Source organism: Miniopterus schreibersii, assembly GCF_964146895.1.
Source record: "Miniopterus schreibersii genome assembly, chromosome: 7".
NCBI lineage: Eukaryota > Metazoa > Chordata > Mammalia > Chiroptera > Miniopteridae > Miniopterus > Miniopterus schreibersii.
In genome coordinates this window covers 19,180,960-19,205,569 of record NC_138108.1, presented here as the reverse complement: position 1 = coordinate 19,205,569, position 24,610 = coordinate 19,180,960, and the positions used below count along the sequence as shown (strand labels likewise).

Here is a 24,610-nt window from a genome sequence, read left to right as displayed (position 1 = left end):
GAATAATCACAAGGAATTTGAAAAATTCTAGAAGCTCAGATTCTAAAAGCATCATGAGGAATTTCTGAAAACATCAGCTTATAATGAACTGATAGAATAAAAAAATTTTATAATAAAACATTTTCATAATGATCTATCTAGGGAGGTGTGCTGTGAGGGTTTCTTGATAATCCACAGGCATAAAATTGAGGGGATGTACTCCTTACAGAGCACGGTTCTCAAAGTGTGGTCCACGGACTCCTGGGGGTCCTTGAGACCCTTTTAGAGGGCCATGAGGTGGAAATTATTTTCACAGTGATACTTAGATGTTTTTTGCCCAGTCATTGTGTTGACATTTGCATTTAAGGTGCAAAATCAAGAGTAAGTAAAGCTAAAGCTGTTGGTGCCTTGGTACAAATCAAGGCAGCATCAGTGAACAGTGTAGCCGTCATGGTATTCATAATTATGTACTTGCAGCTTAAAAAAAAGAGAGAGCCAGTTCCACTTAAGAATATCCTGGATGGTGTGGCAAAAATTATCGATTTTCTTAATAATAAAATATGTCTCCTTAATATTGTCTGTGATGAAATGGGGAGTATGCCTAAAACACTTCTGACATTTACTGAGATACAAAAATTGCCTCTTGTATGAAAGAATTACTTACAGACTATGTTATTTAGACTTGGGTATTTGGCAAACATCTCAAAAATGAATGAAATGTGACTGTCATAGTAAGGAAAAGAGTTGACAATATGTGTCAACAATTTTAACAGTCGAGCTTTTAAGCAAAAATTAGAATTTTGGAAAACTTGCATCCACCAATTGCTAGCTTTCCAATTCTTAAAGACTTTTCTGGATGAGATTAGTGGCACTTATAGGAGGCAACCGATTGACATTTCTCTCTCTCTTTCTCCCCAACCCCCTTTCCATCCAATTGAGCCACCCAACCGGGCTATTATTTTCATTTTTAAATTAGTTAATACATTTATTTTTAATCCATGGCTTATTTTTTATTTTTTAAATGTATTGAGAGAGAGAGAAACCTGGATTTGCTGTTCCACTTATTTATGCATTCATTGCTTGCCTCTTGTATGTGCCCTGACCAGAGATCGAACCCGAAACCTTGGCAAATTGGGATGAGTTCCAATCAACTGAGCCACCTGGCTAGGGCCTCCATGGCTCAGTTTTAATTTTGGTGATGGTAAATAGCAATAGATATAACCCACAAAAGCTCCGCGGGAATCCCAGAAGATTTTTAAGAAGGTAAAAAGGAAAATGAGCCCCAAAGTGTTAAGAATAAAAGCTGTGAAGAACCACTTTGCCCCAGGCAAATGGTACTAATACCGTTCTCTCCAAGTGGCACCGCCTTCAGGAAGCGAGAGGATAGAGTCTGGAGGTGAAAGCTGGGGTTGGTCAGGGTATGAAGAGGAGAGGGAAAGGGCAGAGGCTGACCAGAGTGAGACGCGCTTTCAGCTGCAGCCCTCCCTGGACTAGAGGACTGGAGACCAGACTTTCAGATGGTCTGGATGGCCAGGGTCTCCCACATTTTATACCTGTAAATCCTGCCCCATTTGCTGTAGCTTTGTCCACAGACTGTCCTGGTTGGCTGTGAGTTCGTGTATCTTTATTTCAAATCTGTGACATTTTTCTTCTTGGGAGACGTATATGGCTTGCAACTTGTCTTTGTATCGGTTTAACTGTTTTTTAAGGAACCTGGAAAAAACAGGTCTGAGTAGGGTGAAAGGGCAGGAGGCCAGCAGACTAAGTGGAGTCAAGCATAGCAAGATGTGTCCAGGTCCCTTTGGGGGAGAAGATGCTGGAGAAGCCTGTGCTTGACTATCTAACACTGATCAACACTGTTTCGAGCTGTTTGTTCGCTATGTTAGCTGCCCTTTGCGTCTGCTGTATATATGATTCCACTAAGAATTTCCTTGGCTTTGGGAGGTTTTAGAAAACTCATCATGCATGCCTTTACCAGGTCCTCAAATTTGAACACTGACTTTATTTATTATCGTCTTGTCTAGAAATACTCCGTGTGGAAAGGTAGTATGTATCTCATGGCTAAACTCCTAACACCTGACCAAGGTCACAGGAAGGAAGCAACGAGGCCATTCGTGAACTGTGGGTCTGTTTTGGCTTCTCTTCCTAAGTCTAGTTGTTCATTGGTTTAAGAAGGAACCAAGTAGTCAGGGTAATTCTCAAGGCAGATCATTGGACTCCTCTGCTCAAAAACCTCCGGTGGTTCCCTTCTCATTTAGAATAAGCCAAAGTCCTCACACAGGGGGACATGGCTGACAGGATGGTCAAGACCCTCCTCTCTTTGACCTTCCCTCTGTTTTCTCCTGCTCACTCACTGCCCTGCGGCCACGGAGCTCTTGGCAACTGAACACACTAGACGCGTTCTCCCCTCCAAGTCTGCTCTCTGGGCTCCTCTGCCTGGAACTCTCTTTCCCTCAGGTTCTTGCTTGGTTCATCCCCTTATCTTTAGGTCTTTGCTCACCACCATGTTTTTTGAGAAGCCATCCCTGACTACCCTACTTGAAATTGCAAATCAGAGCCCCCAACCTCTGCTCCAGCACCTCCCACCCCCTTCCCTACTTTAAGTGTCTCCATGGCCTTTTGTGATGTCTAATTGTCACAGAGTGTGACCAGATCTTAGATTCTGATTTACTCTCCAGCCTTCAAACTTTTGGACAGTCACATTATACGACATACAACCTGTTTTACTTATTATTTTACTTGTATATGATTTACTCTATTAATAACTGTTTATTGTCTCTTTATTCTGGCAACTTAGTTTTTTCTACTTTGCTTGTTACCATATCCTCAGTCTGAGGCCTGAAACAGTCCCTGGTGCCCAATTCCAAGTGGCTTACTAAAGTACAGTCTCGTTCTTTGGTCAGTGCTGTTGGCATGCCTATTGACATTGGAGAAATGGGTTCTCTGGTGGGAAATGCAACATTTTTCAGTGCTAGAGCCTTTAAAATTCCTAATTGCTCTAGATCTTGGAGCGGTCTCGGAATGTAGTTTGGGCTTCCACCAGAAGCAAGCATTTCTGAAGGCTAACCTTCAATCTTCCAGACAGTCTTACTCAGGAGAAACAGGAGTCTGCCTCTAAAATCCTGAATCATAATTGAAGTTTCAAGTACATCTTTATGATGGGTTTTTCAGAAAGGAGTAGGCCCAGGAATTGGATATTGCAGACGATGAAACATTCCCAGGAGGGCTCTCTGACAGTATTTTCTGTACTTAAAATGTTGGGCTTGTTATGACCACTGGTGATAACGGTTTCTCTTTCTCCCGTTTTCCCCCCACTCCTGCCCTTTTCCGCCTCTCTGCACCACCTCCATGCTTGGACAGCTAGAAGATATGTACCCCTTCCTTCCACAATCCAGGCGAAAGTAGACAGAGCCTTATCAGAAACATAGTTCTTTTCTGATTTCCTACCTTTTTTTTTTTTAAGGAGAAATTCTCCTGCAGAGTTTTTGGTGAACAGAATTTATCTGATACCAAGATTTCCAGCAACTGAGAGCCCAATATTTTCCAGGCAAATATCCACTGTTAACAAACAATTCAGGTTATTTGAGAAATAATTTGTTTTGAATGATCTAAAATCTGCCTTTCTAAACTTTTAAAAATCTTTATCTGTAGTTCTGCTTTCTGGAGTTAAAGAGCTCGAATCTCCCATGTAATGGGCCTTCAAATAGAAGGCAAACACTCCCAAAACCAGCGAATTATGCACAAAGCAGTGAAATATTTCTTTCCTTGATCAGCACCTAGCAGAGTACAGAGTAATAAATAGGTAACTAATGATTGTATGATACTCTTTCTTTGAATGTAGTCTGAGTTGCCTTTTAAATAATCAGTGACACAATGTGGGCTGCTATTGAACTTACAGTTAACTATATATCTCACATCTTTTCTACACTATTTGTTCTGAACCTGGGCCTGTAATTGTAGGATTTGCATTTAACACCTTAATATCTGGTCTTTATTAATTGCCCCAGTGTTCCAGACTGTCACATCTTAGTGAGCTGAGATGGCCATTCAGCTTATTGTCTGTGCCTTTTGGTATCATGTCACACACATTCAAGAAGCATGCCCTCAACTATTTTATTCAATTCAATAAAAATAATAATGCAGAGAGAAAAAAGTATAAAGCCTTCACATAGATTTATTCATTAATCAGCCTCACACTTTGGTATACTTTATGCTCATAAATACCTTACTAGGAGACCAATGATATAGTTAGTGGGTATGAATTATATAAAAGGAAATAACTGAGTTTAAAATAATTAGTTTGAAGTAATTGTTTCAAGAAACAAGTTTGAAAGACTTAAACTTCAAAATTTTCTCTCTTTTTTTACATTTTAAATTTCAAAATTGCCTTTATATTGCTATACTACTTTTCTTAATTTTATTTCTAATTTGTTTTTCTTATACCATGAAAAAGATTAAAATTGCTTTTAGCATTTGCATTATTAAACTACTTTGGAAGTGTTATTAAGCTACTGTTCATGAGTTATCACAGATTTTTAAAATGTCCATTATCTCTCATACATCTATGTTATGAAGCACATCTCATCACATATATGTATAATTAGTGATTTATTGAGCATCTACTAAATACCAAGCATTGTGTCTGAAAATGAAGGTCTTCCCTCAGGGAGAACTTCTTATTGAGAATCAGGAATTCTGTCTTCTAAAGGAATGACAACAGGAGACAGGAACTCAAGGAATAATTAGTCCCTTGAGGCACAATAAGGTGGTAGACAGTTTCCGATAAACCTAATAACCCTGGTGGAAAGTTAGATGCTGTTGGAGGACGTGTACTGGTTTCTTTAGAAGTACAGTAAACGCACACACAAGACACACGCAGAATCATACTTCACTGAAAATGCTTAACCAATTTTCAAGGAATGCAATCAAAACTCAAAACTTAATTTAATTAGCCAGTTCATTTTTGTTGTGCTTAACTACTCAGATAGAGAGAAAACCCCCTTTTATCTTCATACTGGAATCACAGGATTTCTCTATTTAAGAAATATCTTTTAAATTAAAAAAAGGCATGGTAAAATCTTTGTAGGACATTTTTTATAAGTGCAAAAGTAAATGCTATTATTTGTTCCTGCTGTCAGTATCTGTGCATGCACGTGGCTCCTACCTTCTTTCCCTGTGGAGAGCATCGATGTACTCATGAGTCCTCCACAGTTCATTCCTAATGCCGACTGTGGTCTAAAGGAGCGAAAAATAGAGAAAATAAGCTTTTGGCTTGAATTCAATCCACATTCCTAAAAATTCATCATAAGAACATGATAATGATATTTTAAAAATACAGTCTATTTCAAAGAGTGACTAATATTTGGGTTTCGGACCATATATATGATGCATCAAAAGGTTCATATGCTCAAAGCACAGTCACATCAGCTCATGTTTACATAACACTTTTCTTTAAAGAGACTTAAACATAAGAATGAGTTTTAGGTTTTAAAATTAACTTACAATAGTCTTTTGCTTAAGTTAAGTCACTGCCGAGAACATCTCCTTCCCCAACGGCATCTACCAAAGCAGACGGGTCACTTTTTTTCTCTTGGCTCAAGAAACCTTTCACTTCTATTTTCCATGTCTACTTGAACTTTCTTGTGTGTCCACTGATACCTACTTGGGTGTGTACTTAGAGTCACCACTTCTCTTTAAATTCACCAAGTCTCTTTGAGTTAATAATGGTCTGCTCAGCTCTCGTTTAGAATTTTCCCACACAACCTTGTCTCTGCAACCCAAGTGCAAGTCCTGACCTCGCCCAGCCTGGCTCAGGCTCCTGGGGCACCATGTGCCAGCCTTGGGCTCCCACACATCTGGATGAGAGATTGGATTTCATTACTCTACATTTATAGGCAACTGAGGCTACACTCCATGGCTTTCTCCCAATGAAATTTTCCAGGAAACGGATTAGAAACGCTTCTTGGTTTTTTCAAAGTGTACATTCTGCAAATACTTAGTCATGTATGCACATTTTAAAATGCATAGAATAACATCTGCAAAGGTATACCTCAAACAGATTACTTCTGGGGAACTAGGGGCCAGACCTGGGTTGGGAATTAGGGCTGAGAAGGACTTTACCTTTACCTGTAATATTTTAACTTTTTATAAGACAAACTGATTCAGGTCTTATTTATATTATTAAAGATTTGATTTTTTTTTAAATCAAAGAAAGACAGGCTGCAGCAATTTTAATAAAGAAAAAGAGGTGTGAGGGAGTCAAAGGAAAGTAAAATAAAGGAGGAAAACCAAAAAGCAAAACCTCTTTTTCATTTCTTCCCTCAGAACAAACCCACGTTAAAGTGAAAAAACGTTCTGCTTGGTGAAGCCCGCTTTCCTTCCTTTTCTTTGCAGCAGGAAGTGGGGCAGCTTCCCTCTGTCCGCACCCGCGAAACCCCCTAATTCCGGCTCCGCAGCGCCCCAGGGAGAGGCGAGGCCAGGCGGGCAGGGGGTGTCTGAGGGGCTCCATGGCGTGAGCTGGGGCGAAAGCCACACAGACCCGAAGGACCGTCCCACAGGCAGCTGCACAGGCCACAGTGCCTTACTGGGTGGCCACGAGACCTACCCTCCACGCACACGTCTACCCAGAGCGACCCCAAGGCGGGAGCCAGCTCTCCTTATGGCTGAAAAGCATTACAGGCGGTCACATTTTGAGGACCTGCCTTAGGCTCAGACTCTACTGATTACAGTGACCGAGGGAAAGGCAGGTACACGTGGGAGGACAGGTAAGCAACGGAGAGAAAACATGATAAAGTATTGGTAGAACATACACTTAAAACAACCACCAACCAAGAAGCATTTCTAATCCCTTTGATGAAAAAATTTCATTGGGATTTTTTTGAGTCCACCTTCAGCTTATTTTTCTTTCACCTCCCTCTCTGATCTCTTCCCTTCGAAAATTCCTGAACATTTTTCTCATGTATGGATGAACTAACCTCCCCCCCCCCACACTTTTTAATAAGATCAAGTCCTATGATATTGCATTACCAATTTAAGGCCCTGTGGACAGAGGAATGTTTTGCCTGTAAGTTATATTCGGAAGTTTTGGGCAGAGTCTTCCTATCTATGGACACTGGACTAACTTAAAGAAATCAAAGTTGAATGCAGTTTACCTTTTGGATGTAGACCTAGGAACCGTCCCCTCAAAGCTAAACTTTGACCACTGAGGCAGTGAACAATACCGTTCAGTGGTTGCCTATCAAAGGTGGCATGTGTTGCTGGGGTTAGAATCTCCCACTTTTGGGGGGCAGCAGATAAGAGGAAATTCAAGCTGCTCAGTTACATGTAAATGAGGATAGGTTTTGTGTTTCCTTAAGGGTGTCACTACTGAGTCTTTTAAACATGCCACAGGTGAGCAATACAAATTGTACTATAATTAAGCTTGTGTGCTGCTGTTGCCACTAATTCACAATTCTTCTCTGAACAAAACACTTATAATGTTCTTTATCCTTGCAAACATCAGGTAACTCGATCTACTCCACTCTCTGGGAAAAGCTATACAATTGATTCTACTAAATGGCCAAAATTGGCAGATAGTTATGTATTCTGAGAATATTACAGATTTTCTTAACGGATATTTGGTTGGATTCTTCTGGTACAAATGTTACTTTGTTCTTTAGGAGCAAAAGTTGAGCATATTTGAGTTGAATTAAGTAGAAGCTTTGAAAAATAAATAATAAGTTTTAAATTTTTTGGAAAATATCGTAGATAATTTTCTCAAGAAAATTAAATTATTAAATTAACTGAAGAAAGCATGAAGAGACTATTAAGCTTAAAGAAATAGAAACATTTATTTAAATGTAATAAAGGGCCCAGTGTCCTAAGGTTTTACTCTTGAATTCTGGCAATTGTTAAATAAATAGTACTTATATAATTGTTTTAAAGACAAAAAGGAAGATAAAAAATGACTAGTTGCTTAATATAACCACCAAAACACAAATGCTCAAAACTGACAAAGATAGCATTGAGAAAGAGAGAGAGACTATTCAAACTCGTATGTTGCAATTCTAAAAAAAAAGAAAAGAAAAAAAGAGCCAATCAGATTTAAAGTGGATTTAAAGCATAATCGACTCCAAGCAAATATAGCTTTTAGTTCCAGCAAAACAAGGGACATTTACTATCAGGGACTCTATTTGCTAATGCAATACTTCCAATGAGGGGAAACATGGGATAATTTCAATTGATGCTAAAAAGGGATTTAAAATAAATAAATTCAACGACTTATGATTGCATACCAAAACAGTTTAAAAAAACAGGAAAAGACAATGACTTTCTCCCCATTGAAAAGAATCTCAGACCAACAACTAATAGCATAATATTTTATGGAGAAACACTAGGGAATTGCCCCCATTAAATCTAATCCCATTTAAGATAAAACAAACTGCCCATCATCTCTTGCATTATTCATATTATTATCAAAGATCTGGAGTCTTTCAGGAATGAAGACATGAAACAGAAACAAGAGGCATAAGTATTTTGAAGAAAGAGACCAAAACATCTTTTTTCCCCCAGACCAGTTAATTTTCTACTTAGAAGCAAGAGATTCAAACTAAACCAATATTTGAAATTATTAAGAGCGTTCAGAAAGATTCCTCTTTAAAAGATAACTATTCAAAAAGCTATAACTTTTCAATATACCATTACCAATAATTAAGAAAAAGACACAAATGGGAAAGGTCTTTATTCACAATGGCAACTACAAACATAAGATACGCAGGGTGCCCTTAGTGAGAAACATAAAATGATAGGAAGTGAGTTTTCTTAGAATACTGACAGAACCCAGCATGCCCTAGATGCCAGGGGGCCACTGAGAACAAAGGAAGCACTTTGAATTAGTACAAAGTTTTGAGAGTTCATTGGGGAAAACATATGTATATATGTCATATATATATATATATATATATATATACATATATCCCACATATATAAATACATGCATATGTATAAGGTGTCTTCAAAAATGTATACACACACTTTGCATAATTATAAAGGCAGTGTTTATTAAAACATACTTCCAACAATAAAAATAAAATTTTTAAAAAGCATAAAAGGGTATAAGGTGGGAAAAGATACATTTCATTTTCAAAATTGAGCTATCAGCTCTTAAAATGTATATTCATTTTTTTGGGACACCCTGTGAAAAATGAAGGCAAAAAACCTAAATAACCTGACTTAAAAAATGAGCAAAAAATCTGAATAGACACTTTTCCAGAGAAAACATACAGATGGCCAACAGGTACATGAAAAGATGCTCAACATCACTAATCATCAGGGCAATGCAAATCAAAGCCACAGTGAACTATCACCTCACATCTGCTAGAATGGCGATTATAAAAAATACAGAAAATAACTAATGTTAGCAAGGATGTGGACAGAAGGGAGCCCTTGTGCACTGTTGGCGGGAATGTAAATTGGTGCGGCCACTATGGAAAACAGTATGGAGGTTCCTCAAAAAATTAAAACTCAAACTATCATATGATTCAGCATTCCCATTTCTGAGAACAAAGACAATAACTTGAAAATATATATTCACCCCTGTGTTCATTGCAGCATTATTATAACAGCCAACACATGGAAGCGACCTAAGTGTCCATCAGTTGATGAATGGACAAAGAAAATGCAATATACATTTATAATGGAATATTATTCAGCCATGAAAAAGAAGGAAAGCTTACCATTTGCAACAACATGAGTAGGCTTTGAGGGCATTAAATTAAGTGGACTAATTCAAACAGAGAAAGACAAATAGTGCACGATCTCATTTATATGTGAAATAAAAAAAACAAATTAGATTGGTGGCTGTCAGAGATGTGAGGCGGGGGTGGGAGGTGAAATGTGTGAAGGTGGTCGAAAGGCACACACTCCCATTTAAGTCCCGGGGTGTAATGTACAGCATGGGGACTATAGTGATACTGTATTGCACATTTGAAAGTTGCTAAGAAAGCAGATCTTAAAATCTCTCATAGCAAGAAAAAGAATTGTAACTATGGATGGTGATGGATGTTAACGACATTATGGTGAGCATTTTGCAATATATACACATATCGAATTATGTTGTACACCTGAAACTAATATAATGTTATATATCAATTCTATCTCAATAGGAATAAAACAAACAAAAAAGAAACTGTCAGCATTGGGTTACTTTGTAAATAATCCCATATGAGCTAAATTGATGGTGTGAAAGATCACAAAGATATGCAGTTTGAATAGGAAAAATAATAAAGAGAAAATTTGTTCTCTAATATGTTAATGGTATCACAAAGCTAGGAAAATTCAAGTAATATTCATAGGTAAAAATGAAATTAAATGCAACTGAACAAACAGATAGCAATAAAAGACATTCTAAAATGGTGAACATTTTATTATATACTAAAAGAACCACTACGCAGAAGCAAAAAAATGAAAATGATTTAATTAAGGGTAGAGAAAATTGGCTCTTTTAGTAAAAAGTAGAGGTAGGAGGAATACCTTGGCTTTCTATCATGCATCAATATAAAAGGTAGATTTAAACATTAAATGTTGAAAATAATTAAACCATGTTAAAGCAAATATAGCTAAAGAGTCATTTAATTTCTTAATGGAAAAATTTTTCCATTAAAAGAAAGGAAAAGATTGATAGTATTTTCATAAGAATTGAAAATAGGCACCTAAATAACAAGTTATGTTATAAATGAGACAAAAAAATAATTATGAAGACAGGCTTCCCATACTTAATCTTAAAATTTTTAAAGTTCAAATACATTAATAAATCAAACTGATGCATCAGTAAAAATTGGCAGAGGACATGGAGAGAAGACAAAAAACAATTGCCCTCTAAACCACGTGGGAAAAAGAAGTTTCATTTCATAAAATTAAGAAATTTTAAAATATGGTAATAGTTAATATTAGCAAAAACCAAACGATAGTTATTTGAATTCCCCAGGAATGTAATTTGGCATATCCTTTCCAAACATCAATTTTATAATAAGAAGAGTTTTAAAAACGTTCCCATTCTCATTTAATGATTCCACTTTAAGAAACATTCTAATGAGATAATTAGGCAACCATGTACAAAGAATAATGTATGAGAATTTCAATAGTAAAAATTTAAAATATAGCAAAAAATAAAAAATAACCCAAGTATCTAACAACAGAGAAAGGGTTCAATAATGTTAAGTCCATTTAAATAAAAATTATACAACCATTAAGATGTTTTTGAAGAACTGTAATGGCAATGGAAATGCTCACAACATTACTTTCATTGCTAAAGAACTATATAATTAATAAATTTTGCAGTATGATATAAACTATATTAAAAATGTTAGGGAAGAAAATATACCAAAATATTAACAATGGTTATATTATGGATTGATTGTAATTTTAACTTTGGTCTTTGCTCTTTTATCACTTTTCCAAATTTTCTATAATAAATATGTAACTGAAGTTAAAAGGTTATTTTATAAATATGTTCCTAGATATTTCCTTGATCACATGAACATCTTGAACACATTCCCCAAACTAAGGAATGATTCACAGAACCTGACTGCATCGTCACAAAACGGTCCAGGTGAGTTGTGCCTCCACAATGGTTCCTTCCCCTCTGGGACTCACCTGATGACGTGGGCTGCCGTCACCCACTTGTTGGGTCTGAGATGGCCTTGGACGTATTTGTTTGGGGGCTTTCATGGCTGCTGTTTCCACTGGACCAATTGGATTTCTATACATTGGTACTTTAGAGCTATTGTATTGGATGGAGAGCCTGTTATAAAGGAGAGTTTTATGAGAGGTTGTAATAATTTTTAGCTATCGGGTATAACATTGAGGAGAGTCTTAGAAAATGTTAAACCATGTATTAAATGTAGTATCTAAACAATAACAATAAAATAGCCCAACTTTTTTTCCCTGTGCTCTTTTCCAGCTACTCAGTTGATAGTCAATTAGGTAATCATAGGAACGGAAATTCCATGCGCCCCACTTCTTGACAATCTAGAAATAAGAATGCAAAGAAATTCAGGGATGACTACAGGAAATCCCCAGGTCATCTTGTCCAGGTCAGATACTGGGGGTTCTAAGAGCAGCTGTGTGCTTATTACGTCATATCAGAAAGAACATAGAATAGAGCGGACTAGTTTAAGGTCAGGCGTGTTCCATTTTCTATAATTCCACTTAGTCTCATTCCTTTACTCAAAAACTATTTAAAGCCTCTTACCGTCTTGAGTTATTGCAGATTAAAAAAAGATTTTTAAAGAAAACAGAGAACTCCTTGTTCACAGAGACTTCACATCTAATAGACAAATATACAATAATTTTTGACATAATGGGGTTCTTTTTATAGGATGTGAAGAGTTAGGAAAAGAAGCAATTATTCTATAGTAGATTTTATTATTTGTTTAAGGGGTGGGCATTTTGGGGTAGAAAAGCAGGGTAACCTGTAACTTCTTTGTCATACATCTTGTGAGTGACAGACTCCATTCTTACCCATCTGAGATCATTTTTAATACCTTGGGGGTGCTCAACACCACCTTCTGTACTCACACAAATATTTACAAACATCAAAATGCACACTGAATTTGTTTTGGAAACCAAAAAATGGCATTATTCCATACACATTGTTCTGCCACTTTTTTATTGCATTTTTTTCTCTTAATGTATGGTGGTGAATGCCCTTTAGTATAATAAATAGGTGCTAAAATTTGTTCTTAAGTAGATTCATCATGTTCTGTGGTATGTCTGTATCACATATGTTCCACCATTTTTCAACCAGTGAACCAGGAGGTTGTTTCTGATTTATTACCCTGCCTTCTAATGCTACAATAGTTATCTTTATTTACTATGTTGAGTTGCTTTTATTCCTATAAGACAGAGTCCCAAAAGTGGACCAAGGGCCAAATCTTGTGTATACTTTTATCCTGAGTAGATACCACTCTTCTAAAGTCAATCCCTCCACATGTGCACTAGATTTTATCCCTTCTGGACTGCTGAGCAGCATTGCTCCAAAAATTCTCCCCTCTTGCACCAGATCATCAAGTTTTCTCTCTACAAAATAATTCCCTGAGTATACTAACATGCTGTATTTTTTCCATTATAACAAAACAATCTCTTAACTTGAGTCACTCTACAACCTAAGACTATCGCTTTGCTCCCCGTACAGAAAAAAGTTCTGAAAAAAAATTACGTAGTATCTTCAATCCCTTATCTCCCATTTTCTCTTAAACTGCTTCTAGTCTGATTTTTCCTACTACCACCATCCTACAATGCTCTTTTTGAGGCCATCAATGATTTCCTTCCTTCTAAATCCAAAGGTCAATTCTCACTTGACCCAGGGGCAGCATTTGGCACAGTAGACCCCGCTCCTTGGAAGACTTCCCTTACTGGCCTTTCAGGATACCTCCCTTTCTTGGTTTCCTCCTACCTCACTCATCACTTTCTCAGTATCCCTTGCTGGGTTTTCTTCTCACCAACTTTGTAATGTGAAATATCACAGGGCTCAGTCCTTGTTTAAATTTGTTACCGATTTTCCTCTAAGTCTTGCTCTTTTACCTGGCTCTCTGTTTTTGCTTTTACTTTCAATGTATTATATCATTCACGTATGTGACTATTTTTATTGTCTGGATCCCCCACTAGAGCGAAAGCTCCACGCAGGCAGAGATCTTTGTCTCTTTTGTTCACTGATATATCCCAAGTGCCTAGAACAGTGTTCACAAAATATTTATTGAATAAATAAATGAATATTTTCCAGATTATTTCCTGAAGAGTCTGTGGCCATTTATACTTCTACCAAATTTCAAGGGCACCTATTTTCTTTCATATTCATCAGCACTGGGTGTGGTGATTCCTTAATGTTTGCCATTCTGCTAGATAAAATAATGATCGCTCATTGTTCACTTTTTTCTAACCGCTAGTGAGGTTGAGCATATTTTGGTGTGTTTAATGGCTATTATGAATTCATTTAAAGAGCTATAAATATATATTTAAATTATACCAAAATTTAAAGTGACAAAATAACCACAGAAATAGGGTTTGGGATTGAGATAGAAATATACTGGTGGATGTCTGAGAAAGATTAGAGAATTATGAAACCAAAAGTTTAATGATCATAAGCTGTAGGAAACACTATGTCTTCCTCTTGCCTTCTGAAATTTTAAATTATGAAGAAGGGGGCTACTTCAAAAATTGAGGTCATGAAGGCATAGGAAAAGTCGTCTTTGGGTTGGTGACTGTATGTAAGGGGCAATGGCGTACACTGGTGGTGGTGCCATGTGCTTCAGGATGACCCCCTGGAGCACTATTTGGCATTCTGATTTTTGAGGATTAACAAAATTCACAACTGTTGACCCAAGATTTTACTTGAGTAAATTTATCTTAATAAAATGTTAAAAGTATGGGAAGATACACATATAGGGATGTTGATAACAGAATTTAGGGGGACAAAATTTGAAAATAATTAAAATTTTCAATGACATAAGGGATTGCATGTGATTTATGGCACTTCTTTATGAGGATGAGAGTGAGGCCATTAAAAGTGACATTTTAGAAACTAATGACATGGGAAATGTTCTTCATTTAATGTAGGTGAAAAGAAGAATGAAACATTATATCTATAGCATAATTCCTGTTTCGGAACACCAAAATGTGAAAAGCATTCATCTGCGAATGATGGAATACTGAGTGTGTCCCCCCCCCCTTTTTAAAAAAAAATGAAGTATTAATTCTGAATTAAGCTCTCAAAGACAAACCAACAAAAAAAGTAGGTCTATAAAACAAAGCTATTCAAATACTCTAATATTAAAACTCTTTCATGTCAGATGCCTTTAGTTGGAATAACTCTAAATAATTAGATGGGCCACTTGAAGGTATTTTTGCCTTTTGTTCTACTTTAAAATGAAAGATCATTCTGGAAGGGAAAAGCACCTTACCCCCTCCCCTTCCTCCCGCCTTCCTTAGGGTCATCAGTCGGCATTATGAAAGCTGCTGCTCTGGCCCTGGGCTGCCACTCCCCAGGACCGTCCCTCACGGACACTCACCTGGCCTGTGTGTGGTCAGTCATGCCCTTTGGATCCACCTGCTCCAGCAGCCACTGCCCTCTCGTAGCTTCTTTCCTCCGGCTGCGCCCTTGGACAAGGTTGTTTCTGAGGGTCCTGAGGAGGACTTTTGTGTACTCCCTTGAGGACATCTGCTGGAATGGCCAACATTACAAAGGGTGTCAGATCAGACTCAACATAGTCATCTTCCCTTGTCTGGGCAGGCTGGCTGCCATGAAAGTTTCAGGGATTTTTTTCACTGATGTTTATGTCCTCAGAAAAATCATTTTCCTTTCTTACTACCTGAATTTCCTTACGTTCTCTGTGTCTACGTGTACATGTAGCATATGTTTCCAAATTCAGCACTCCCCAACTTCCACAATAACTCTCCTTCCTTAGAGCAGCTCAGTAACGTGGCGTTTTAAAGCTAGGAGGGGGTGAGAGAGGACTCCGCCCACGGTTGCTTTTTGGGTTGGGGATTTCTTTGAGAACTGGGTGACCACCCGTGGGTTTAGCTCCAGAAAAATGCTCATACATTTAATTCTGTATAAAATTTCAGTGAATGCACAGACCACCTAAAGTCCACCTGTCATCTCCACATGAAGCACCGCTGCCAAAAAAAAAAAAGCAAAGAAGGAATGCAACGAATAGTTCGAATTGTTTGATTTTTTCAGCCCTTGAAATCTTACGTGTAAGTGACCACATGGAGTCAGTCTAACACTGATAAGCCCTGCTTCTCCCAGGCTTTTAGAAACGGGAAGATCTCAGGCCAGTGAACCCCTGGATTTGGGTTAAAAAGTTTAGAAAAGCGATGTCCATTGGGAATTACTGGGCAAGACCCAGGCACTTGACTTTTGTGGACCATTCTTGCTAAAGGGGAGAGCGAGAGACAACTGTCCTCTGAAAAGCCGGCCAATCAAGATGCTTCATTCACTATTGTGGTCTCTGAAGGTGACGTCATCTGTCAGGAGAAACTGATTCACAGCAACTGCTTGATGAGAAGGGAGTGTTCTTTCTGAGAAAAATTTAAATGCTCTTTGTTTAAAATTTACTATCCCATTTCTCTCTCTTCTTAGGAAGATCTGAATTTTCCTGCTGAATATTTAAAATTTTCTTTAAAAATCTTACTTTCATTATCTTCCACTCAAAACTGAGATAGTTATCTTTCTCTCTCCTTTTTCCTAAAGGAAAAAATTCTTGACGTTTAGGGCTCAAAGACATGTTAAAAAGGAAAACTCCCCAACTCTACTAGCAACTAGAAGCCTTGTTGATCATCTTGACTAAGCCAGAGCCTTCTCCTTTTAATCCATACCCACTCCCAACACCTCACCCCTCTTACTCCTCAGACGTTCTCTTGCACACAGTCTGGGATCGATGGCTTCAAACTGGACTCTCCCTGGCCTTTTCTTGTCCCCAAAAGGTTTTTTTTAAAATTTACAGTGTAAAGAAAACATATTTATTTTGAGAGATACTTAAGGTTCACTTTGACACTTTGATAGTCTTAAATATTTCTAATGTATGAAAGGAGCAGACTCTGTGGTTGTATTGAAGGGAAAGTTTTTAAACTGCTGTAGTTTGTGCTGATACGATTCGTGAGGAGTTTGGTACAACAGGGTAGATGTTACCTGGACACAGTGCTCAACCACAGGATGAAACTTCTGGTGGGACTTGTTGTGAAGACCAGATAAGAAACACACCTGGCAGATGTCAAAGTTGAGGCACTTCAGACAGCGGTATCTGCCAATTAAAATGGAAGCGTGGCTGACATCACTACTGGTGGGCGAACAAAGGAAATAATAGGTGGAAAATGAGCAGAGACGTGCAGGAGATGTCTGAGCTGTCCAGTGAGTATAAAGTTTCTCCCAGATTTTGTGGGGATGGATGGTAATTGACTCTGATATATTTATTTAATCAAATAAATATTTTGATAGTATTTTTATAATATGGCATTATATTCATATAGTTTTAGCCAAGGAACTATAGCCTAGAAGTCTCATTCACCCCCCAGCCCCGCCCAAATACTGCCATATGCAGGGGAATGTGTGCTGCTCCCCTTAGGACAGACCCTTCCGGCTACGGCCTCATTTTGCGTAGCTGCACAATGCGTGCAAATATTTTGGCGAATTTCATTGCCCACTTAAAAAAAACTGGGAGACTTTAATAAAGTTTAAATTCTGCCTTCTCTTAAAAATTTTCAAGATTAAGGTGGAGGAAATCCGGGAGAGAAATTAGAGAAGTAAGGTAACAGGGCTGGAGTGAAGAAGAGTCTGGAGCAGATCAAATGCGTCAGGCCTGCTGATTGCTCTGAAGAGCAGAGGAATGAAAACTGGGAACGCCCCTGGGCCCAGATGGAGGAAAGGTCTTGAAAGTCTGGCCAAAGTCATTCCAAGGCAGAGCAGGAGAACGTAAGTACCATGAGACCAACCCTCACTGCCCTTGTTCACTGCTGTACCCGACCCCTAGTCGCGTGGTGAGATACTAATAAGCAGTGTTGAGTGTCTGTAATAGTAGCTAACATTTTTGAGCGCTTACCATACAGCAGGCAGTGTACATGTGTTGACACAGTCCCCATGGAAGTTCTTTCAGGTCAGGTATTATTATTCTCGTTTTACAGATGAGGAAACTGATTCCGAGAGAGCTCAAGCAGTTGCAGTTACTCAACTACTTGGCAAGTTGTAGGAGTGAGCTCTGAGCCCAGGGACACCATCTGACTGGAGAGCAGCTATTTTAACCACTCTAATAGACCACCAAGGCAGGAGGCCTGAGTTTGAATTCACAGACCTCCAGTTCTCGTGGCCTTGAAGTGGAAATGTTAGCTCCTGTTTTGGAGGGTACCTGGTCCATGGGCGTTTTCAATAAACATTAGCCAAATGAAATTAAATGAGTGACAGTTTCTTCCCCAGGAGGATGGGACTAGTAAACCCCACCCTATCAGCCTTGCAGAGCTTTTACAAAGCTTTGAAAATTATTCAACATGCATCATTGGGAAGACTTTCACTTTCTACATGAAATGTGGAACATAATAAAGTATTTTAATAAGGATTATTTGATAAGTCACTTGTACGGGCTGGCTGCTTTATCCAGTATTACATACGGTTGCAGTTGACTCGTCGAGGACAGTATGTTGACCCTAACGTTGTGTTAGTGCCTCGAGGCTCTGAAACTATGTGCAGGTTTATGAGAAGGGGTGTAGTGTGCACCATGAGGCTGGTCCATTGTTGATGCCTTTACCAAAGGAGAACGAACTTTCCCCCCCAATCTCATCTCAACCTTAAATGGCTATTACAGACCATAAAGGTGACATGTCCTACTAAAATTTAACAGTTGGCTTAGGAGCAATTTTAGTCTTTGTACTTTCTCTTAAGGCCAAGTCTTTGCCCTCTTCCTGCTACCTCCCGATCTGAAGACACTTCTCTAAAATGGCTTTATTAAGCTTACTAAAACGCAAAGCCTTGAGGCTATTGCTAGAGTTTATGAGAGCCAAAAACCACAGGATTAAGGTCAGGATTGTAATACGTTCCAGCAGTTTCTAATAGAGTCAGAAGGTGATAGCTGAAAGAGGCTTATGACATCATTTGACCCACCCCTCCTTGCTTTACTTACAAAGAAACTGAGGCCCAGAGAGCTTATAGGCCTTGCCCAGATCACCCAGCTCTCTCATACATGGCCTTGGATGTCTAGGAGGGAAGATGGTTCACATGGAGGCACTCCTAAGAGGAAGATTAACCTCCTTGTGAATAGATAGAGACATAATCTAAAACTTAAAGTGTGGCCCTGCTTGCCTTCTGCCGCTGCTATTTTTTGAGTGACCTGAGCAAGTCATTCAAACTCTTTAAAACTTTTTTATAAAATAGGAATAATAATAATACCTGCTATGTTACACATAATGATTTTGAAAAAAATTATTTCAATATCAAAGTTGTGCTTTATATAATTACAAAGTAAATTCTATACCTGGCCCAGCGGGGGACATGTACTAACTGCTTAATTCATACTTGTTTATTGGCTAAATGATTATAATATACATATAACATGGTCAATAATATTCATGTTCCACCACTGTCCAATATAAAAAGAGCTTATTTTTCATTGTGGTATGGAGATTTCTTTGGCTTGGTTTGCTTGGTTTTCAACAGTCTCGTTCATTTATATGTTTTATTGTTTAAAGTTCAGTTATTTGCAGAGTTTTTCATGAGTGAAGTTTCACTGTGTCCTCAGAATTCTTTTCAAACCCAATTTATTTTCTCAGCAAAATTAAAACCTGATTTCCAGTTTTTTTAGCGAGCCCAGTAGACTTGCTTTATATCTGTGGGAAGCATGTCTGGGGCTGGTTAAAACCTGGAAGCACAGAGGAGAAGAGAAACAGAGTGAGCAGGTTCCACTGAACCCTCCCTTCTCCTGCCTCTCTGGGTACCCACTCCTTTGACTTGTTTTTAGCTATTAGGGGTCCAGATAGAGTCTCCCTGCAATGTGCCAACTGGGCATCCAGGTTCTTTTGAGCTGAAAACAATGAAAACTCCAGAAGAGGGTTTGTTGTGCGTTTTGCTCCCCTTTATCTGACTAAAGGAACCTTAGCATAGCCACCTTAGCATATATGAATTAAGTGTGGCACACAGGGAGGATCTAAGCAAATCTGTTGTTAGATTCCCCTGTGTGGCCCATTGTTTCTGGGTGGCCAAGCATTTGTTTTCCACATGTTTGCCCTTTCTCATCTGCCTGTGAATTGCCCACTTTCCCCTGGAGATCTCAGGCCCCTGCCTCCCTCTCCTTGGTCCAGAATGGCCTATAAGCCTCAGCTGCCCAATGTATCTTTGGGTCTCATATTCTTATGGAATCCCCATAATTACATATGCAATAAATGTGGTCATTTTTTTCCTGTTACTCTGTCTCATGTTAATTTGATTATTAGTCCAGCAGAGTAAGAAGAAAAATTATTTCTCTGCTCCCATAGCTACCTGGTTGCTCCAGCTTTCAGTCCTTCCACATCTCTAGGCCCTACACCTGTGTTCACTCACTCATCATGATAATTGTGTCCCCCTGTGCCTGGCCTAGACCTGTTGGTTTCTTTCTCTCCTCCCCAAGTCTTTAATAATAACTCTAATTTCACTTCCTTATTGTTTTATTTATGGGAGACCTATAACATCCTTTCCCTAAGATGGGATTTTGGCTGTCAATCTCAAAGATCTGACTCTCCTACCTCCAAACCTAGCTTTCAAATATGCCCTTTCCTAGAGGCAGAGAGATCTGGAGTGAGACCAAGGAGTATTCTCAGTTGCCAGCACAGGGAGGCAGCATAACATCATGATTGCAAAGCAAGGATTCTGGATTCAGACTGCCGGCCTCAGCCACTTGCTAACCCTGTGAACCTAAGCAACTTATTTAGCTTCTCTGCAAACCAGGGATAATAATAGCACCTTTTACAGAATTATAACAGGTTGTAAATGAAATAATCCATATGAACCACACAACGTAACAGTTATTTAACACTTACTAAAGGCAAACTATTATTATTGTTTATATTATGGACTGCTCCAACGTATTTAAAATGGTTTTTTTTTTTTTGGTAACAAAATACAAAAATGTTTTCCTTTAGAGCATGGGTGGGGAACCTTTCCTGCCAAGGGCCATTTGGATATTTACAACATCATTCACTGGCCATACAAAATTATCAACTTAAAAATTAGCTATGAGAAAAACTCCTAGATTTATTGAATTTCGAGTCCCATCTGCAGTTGCCTTGGCAGGGCAGACCAAATGAATGTCGGTGGGCCAGACGTTCCCCACCCCTGCTTTAGAAGAATAAAAATGTCTGCTGGTCAGAGTATATGTCAATGGAAGAATTTAATATTCCATTAATTATAGAAGATAAAATACATACCATCAACCAGGATCCCTCATGCTGGAAATCATTGAACCCCCCCAAATCATCGGGGTTTCAGATACATGAGGAGGACTGCAGAAAGAATCTGAAGAGACCCGGCTACAACTCTAGGCCCATTTGGAGAATGACTGTCGTGTGATACTGAGAATGACTGTACCTCAGTCCCGTGAGTGGGAAGTTCCTGCATATTCTACACCGAACAGGGTGGGTGACCATTTCAGTGGCTGACAATCGGTAGCAGGTCGGGAGCCACAGGAGGATGGGAGGCTCCGACTGTAACCAAGAGAGGAATTTCTCTTCTTTGATTGCTGGGCTCAACACCTGAAAAACAACGGCACACTTTGATGTGTTTCTAGGAAGGCCTTTGGACTCTACAGAAAAAAATACATTTTCCTCTTCTTTTCTAGCTCTGTTTCTGTGAGCTCTGCTGAAAAAGTCCGTTGCATGAAAAGTCAAAGGCAAGTCTATCTCCTCAGGTTGTCTGGGGTGCTGTGTGGAGTAATAGTTCTGCTTTTTAAATCAGTCAGCAAGTACCCCCAACTCCCTGGGACGTCTGCATGGCACTCACCCCTTGGAAGCAGCTGCGTGTAGCACTTTCCACAGAACACAGAGCACGACTCTCACCAACGACACTTGGGATCTACAAGAGGTAAGAACCTGTTAGAAAATGGAGAAAGCTGTGGGCACTGACATCAGTATGCCTGACCCGTGGTGCTCACGGCCATGGAATCACAAGAATTGGGTGTCTGAGATTGGAGAACTGTCTCAGTCCAAGCAAACAAGAAACATATGGGGTTTGTGCAATGTGTGAGTAGAGCCAATAGGTGTACAAGTGGGAAGAAGTGGGCTGGGAGGAGGAAGGGGTGGGGGGAGAAAAAGCCTGGCAATTGAGGCAATACAAGGGCGGGACAGTTTCCATTGTTTCTTATGATCCCAGTCAAATTATTTTAGCCCTTTTTTGCCCTTATTTACCTATGAATTATATATAACAATATTGTATTAAAGTTCAGAGTCGTTTTAAGACTAACCTTTTCAAACACTCTGATATCTTATTTTAACAATGCCAATTTTGGGGAAGGGCAGTAATCATTATCTTTGTTTAAAGCAAGGCATGATTGAGGTTTGATATTTTGCTCAAGGTTAAATAAAGTGAGTTATAGCTACAGAATTGAGAGATCTCTCTCCAAGACTACTTTCTCTGTTGAGGGGTTCGCACAAAGCTTTGTCACACTCCAATCTTATGTGTATTCCAATTGCTCGGTCTACACCCACTCAGTGGTTTCTATCTTCCAATCACATTCACCATAAGGAGTTTAGCTAAGGGATTAAGAACCCCTCGTGACTGCCAAGCTGGCCAGGGACTTGGATCTGACATTATCTATATGCATATTTACATTTACCTGTCACCTCCATTTAGCCCATATGGTCGTGGGTCCTACTTTTGTGGCTGACATCTTCTACAGCACTGCTGTCAGCAGGCATTGCCTGCAAACTCAGAAGTAATTTCAAAGACCCCCCTGCCGAGTCCATCAACTCGAATAAACATTCTTCTAATCAGAAAAGAGGCACTTGGAACCACTTTGCTGACGATTAGCCAGGCAGAAGTCAACAAACATTTGTGTAATAGTGACAAGATGGCTTGTACTTTAAATTGATAATAACCCCATCACCAGCTGAACATGAACAACTACTCCCTATGTTATTTAGCCTTTGTCTGTGAAAATAACTCATTACCCAGCCTGTGACCACTTATTTAGATGTTGTTCTTGAGCCCTGGGAAAGGGGGCTAACATAATTTGTGAAATATGGGAAGTGTGTCAGATGGGACTGACCGGCTAGCTCTGTGATTCTGACACCAGTCAAAGGAAAATTCACTTCTGTAGTGGGTTTTAACCTACATTTTTGGTTTTAAGCTCATGCTCAAAGATTCTGTGGAATAATTGCCCATTTGACTAATTTCTTGCAGGTGTTCTGTGGGAGAATTAAACATGACTAGATGACATGAGGGCACAGGCAGAACACCACTTGAAATGATAATTAGAATTCTTGGGGGAAGGGTTTGAATCGCAGAGTGGGACTTGGGATTTTATATGGGACTCCATCTCTGAGTTCTTAATGGAAGTCAATGGGATGATAATTTGCTATGCAAATTTCTGCCTTTCTTACAGCTTTCTCAGGAGCATAATAATGTGTTGGGGGGAGACAGAGCTCTGCAGGGAGCTGCCATTTCAGCAGCTCATTGACCTCAGTTGAGCCTGAAACAAGGGCAGATTTTTATGGCCTGTTGGAGGGGGTGTTAGCTTGGGCCCAGCTGTAGTGGTCAGGAGGCAAGCACAGGATTTCTACAGGAGAAGGGAAATGCCCCTCAGTCCATCTTCTTCCATCACATCCACCTGCACAGTCTTAGAAGTCTGATTGTGTAATGAATGGACAGATTTTCCCACTCTCTCTGGCTCTCCACCAGCTTGAGTCCTGAGATATGGGGATGGTTGAAGCAGTAGTTCCCTGAGACATGACTGGGAATCAGCAGAAACCTGGCAATGAGATCCATGTACTGCCACAACAATCAGAACAGCTTTGAAATAACTAAGCCTGATGTTTTAACCTTATTAATTTATTTAAAAAGATTACTCTTTTAAGAAATATGAACATCTTAAACATTGTTCAGAATTTCCAGAATAAATTAAACTAATTATTATGATCAATAAGAACATAAAATAGTAATACTAAGACCAAAGCAAAGCAGAGGTAATTTTGGATAGGTTTTTCCAAACTATACTCTCTGTCCTAGAGTTTGATAACCTTCTTCCATACTCACTCCCAACCCCCATCATGACTATCCCCAGTTCAGAATCCATGGTCCTGAAGGGTAGCAGAATATGTCACCCCAAAATATGCCTCTTTGGCATATGCATTATTTGAGCTAAAGGCCATTGAGAACTAGTAGATGCAGGAAAAGCTCTAAAAATAGGGCACACGTTTTCCTTTTGTGAAGAAAATGTACATTTATAAAGGAAATTTTGATGTGTCATAGGTGTTTTCTTCTCCCTACCAGGAAGAGAATAACCCTTAACAACACATATTAGTGGAGAAGGAATAGACTTAAACCTGAATAACAAACTTTACTAAACAACCCTTGTTCACACTTTTCCTGGTCACCTTCTCATAACTTTCTTCCCCTACTCAGAAGCTCAAAACCTCTTTTGTTTTGTTCTTGTGGGTTTTTTTGTTTAGCGTAAGGTGGTATGAAAGCCTGAGTTCTAACCACCTCTTTGAGTTACTCATCACTGGGCGTTCTTGTGTGATGCACCATGTCCATGTTAATAAACTTGTTTTTCTCTTGTTAAACTGTCTTTTTGTCAGTCTAATTTACAAGGTCTCAGCCAGAGAACCTAAGATGAGTAGAGCAAAATATTATTTTTCCCCTCCCCTACAACCTAGACCCAGGAGAAAAATGACAGAAAGTTACTATGGCTTCACCTGGGCAAAAAACGTAGTGTGGGGATTTCATAGGACCTGGGACATCCTCTAAATGGGTAAAAGGTACCATGGGGTGGCATTCACTTACACATAAGACAATCCAGACTCTGCTTACTCTATTTGCAGAAATTCTTGCTTGGTTACAACATTTTACATAATTTTAACATTTAAGTAACATATTTTCTTTAAGGAAGTTAAATTCCCTTGTCTAGCAAAGATAACAACAATT

At 38.9% G+C, this 24,610-nt stretch overlaps 1 protein-coding gene across 1 annotated transcript in view; it reads right to left on the bottom strand.

The window, feature by feature from the left end:
- The window catches only part of DYTN (dystrotelin), a gene marked incomplete at both ends in the record, with an annotated part of 44,076 nt that overhangs the window by 8,486 nt on the left and 10,980 nt on the right, over window positions 1-24,610 (bottom strand). Inside the window, 5 exons of the mRNA XM_081142867.1 lie at window positions 1,533-1,692; window positions 15,024-15,172; window positions 16,646-16,757; window positions 21,059-21,222; window positions 21,470-21,541. Of these exons, the coding sequence (XP_080998993.1) occupies window positions 1,533-1,692; window positions 15,024-15,172; window positions 16,646-16,757; window positions 21,059-21,222; window positions 21,470-21,541 (657 nt within the window). The remainder of the gene's footprint in view (window positions 1-1,532; window positions 1,693-15,023; window positions 15,173-16,645; window positions 16,758-21,058; window positions 21,223-21,469; window positions 21,542-24,610) is intronic.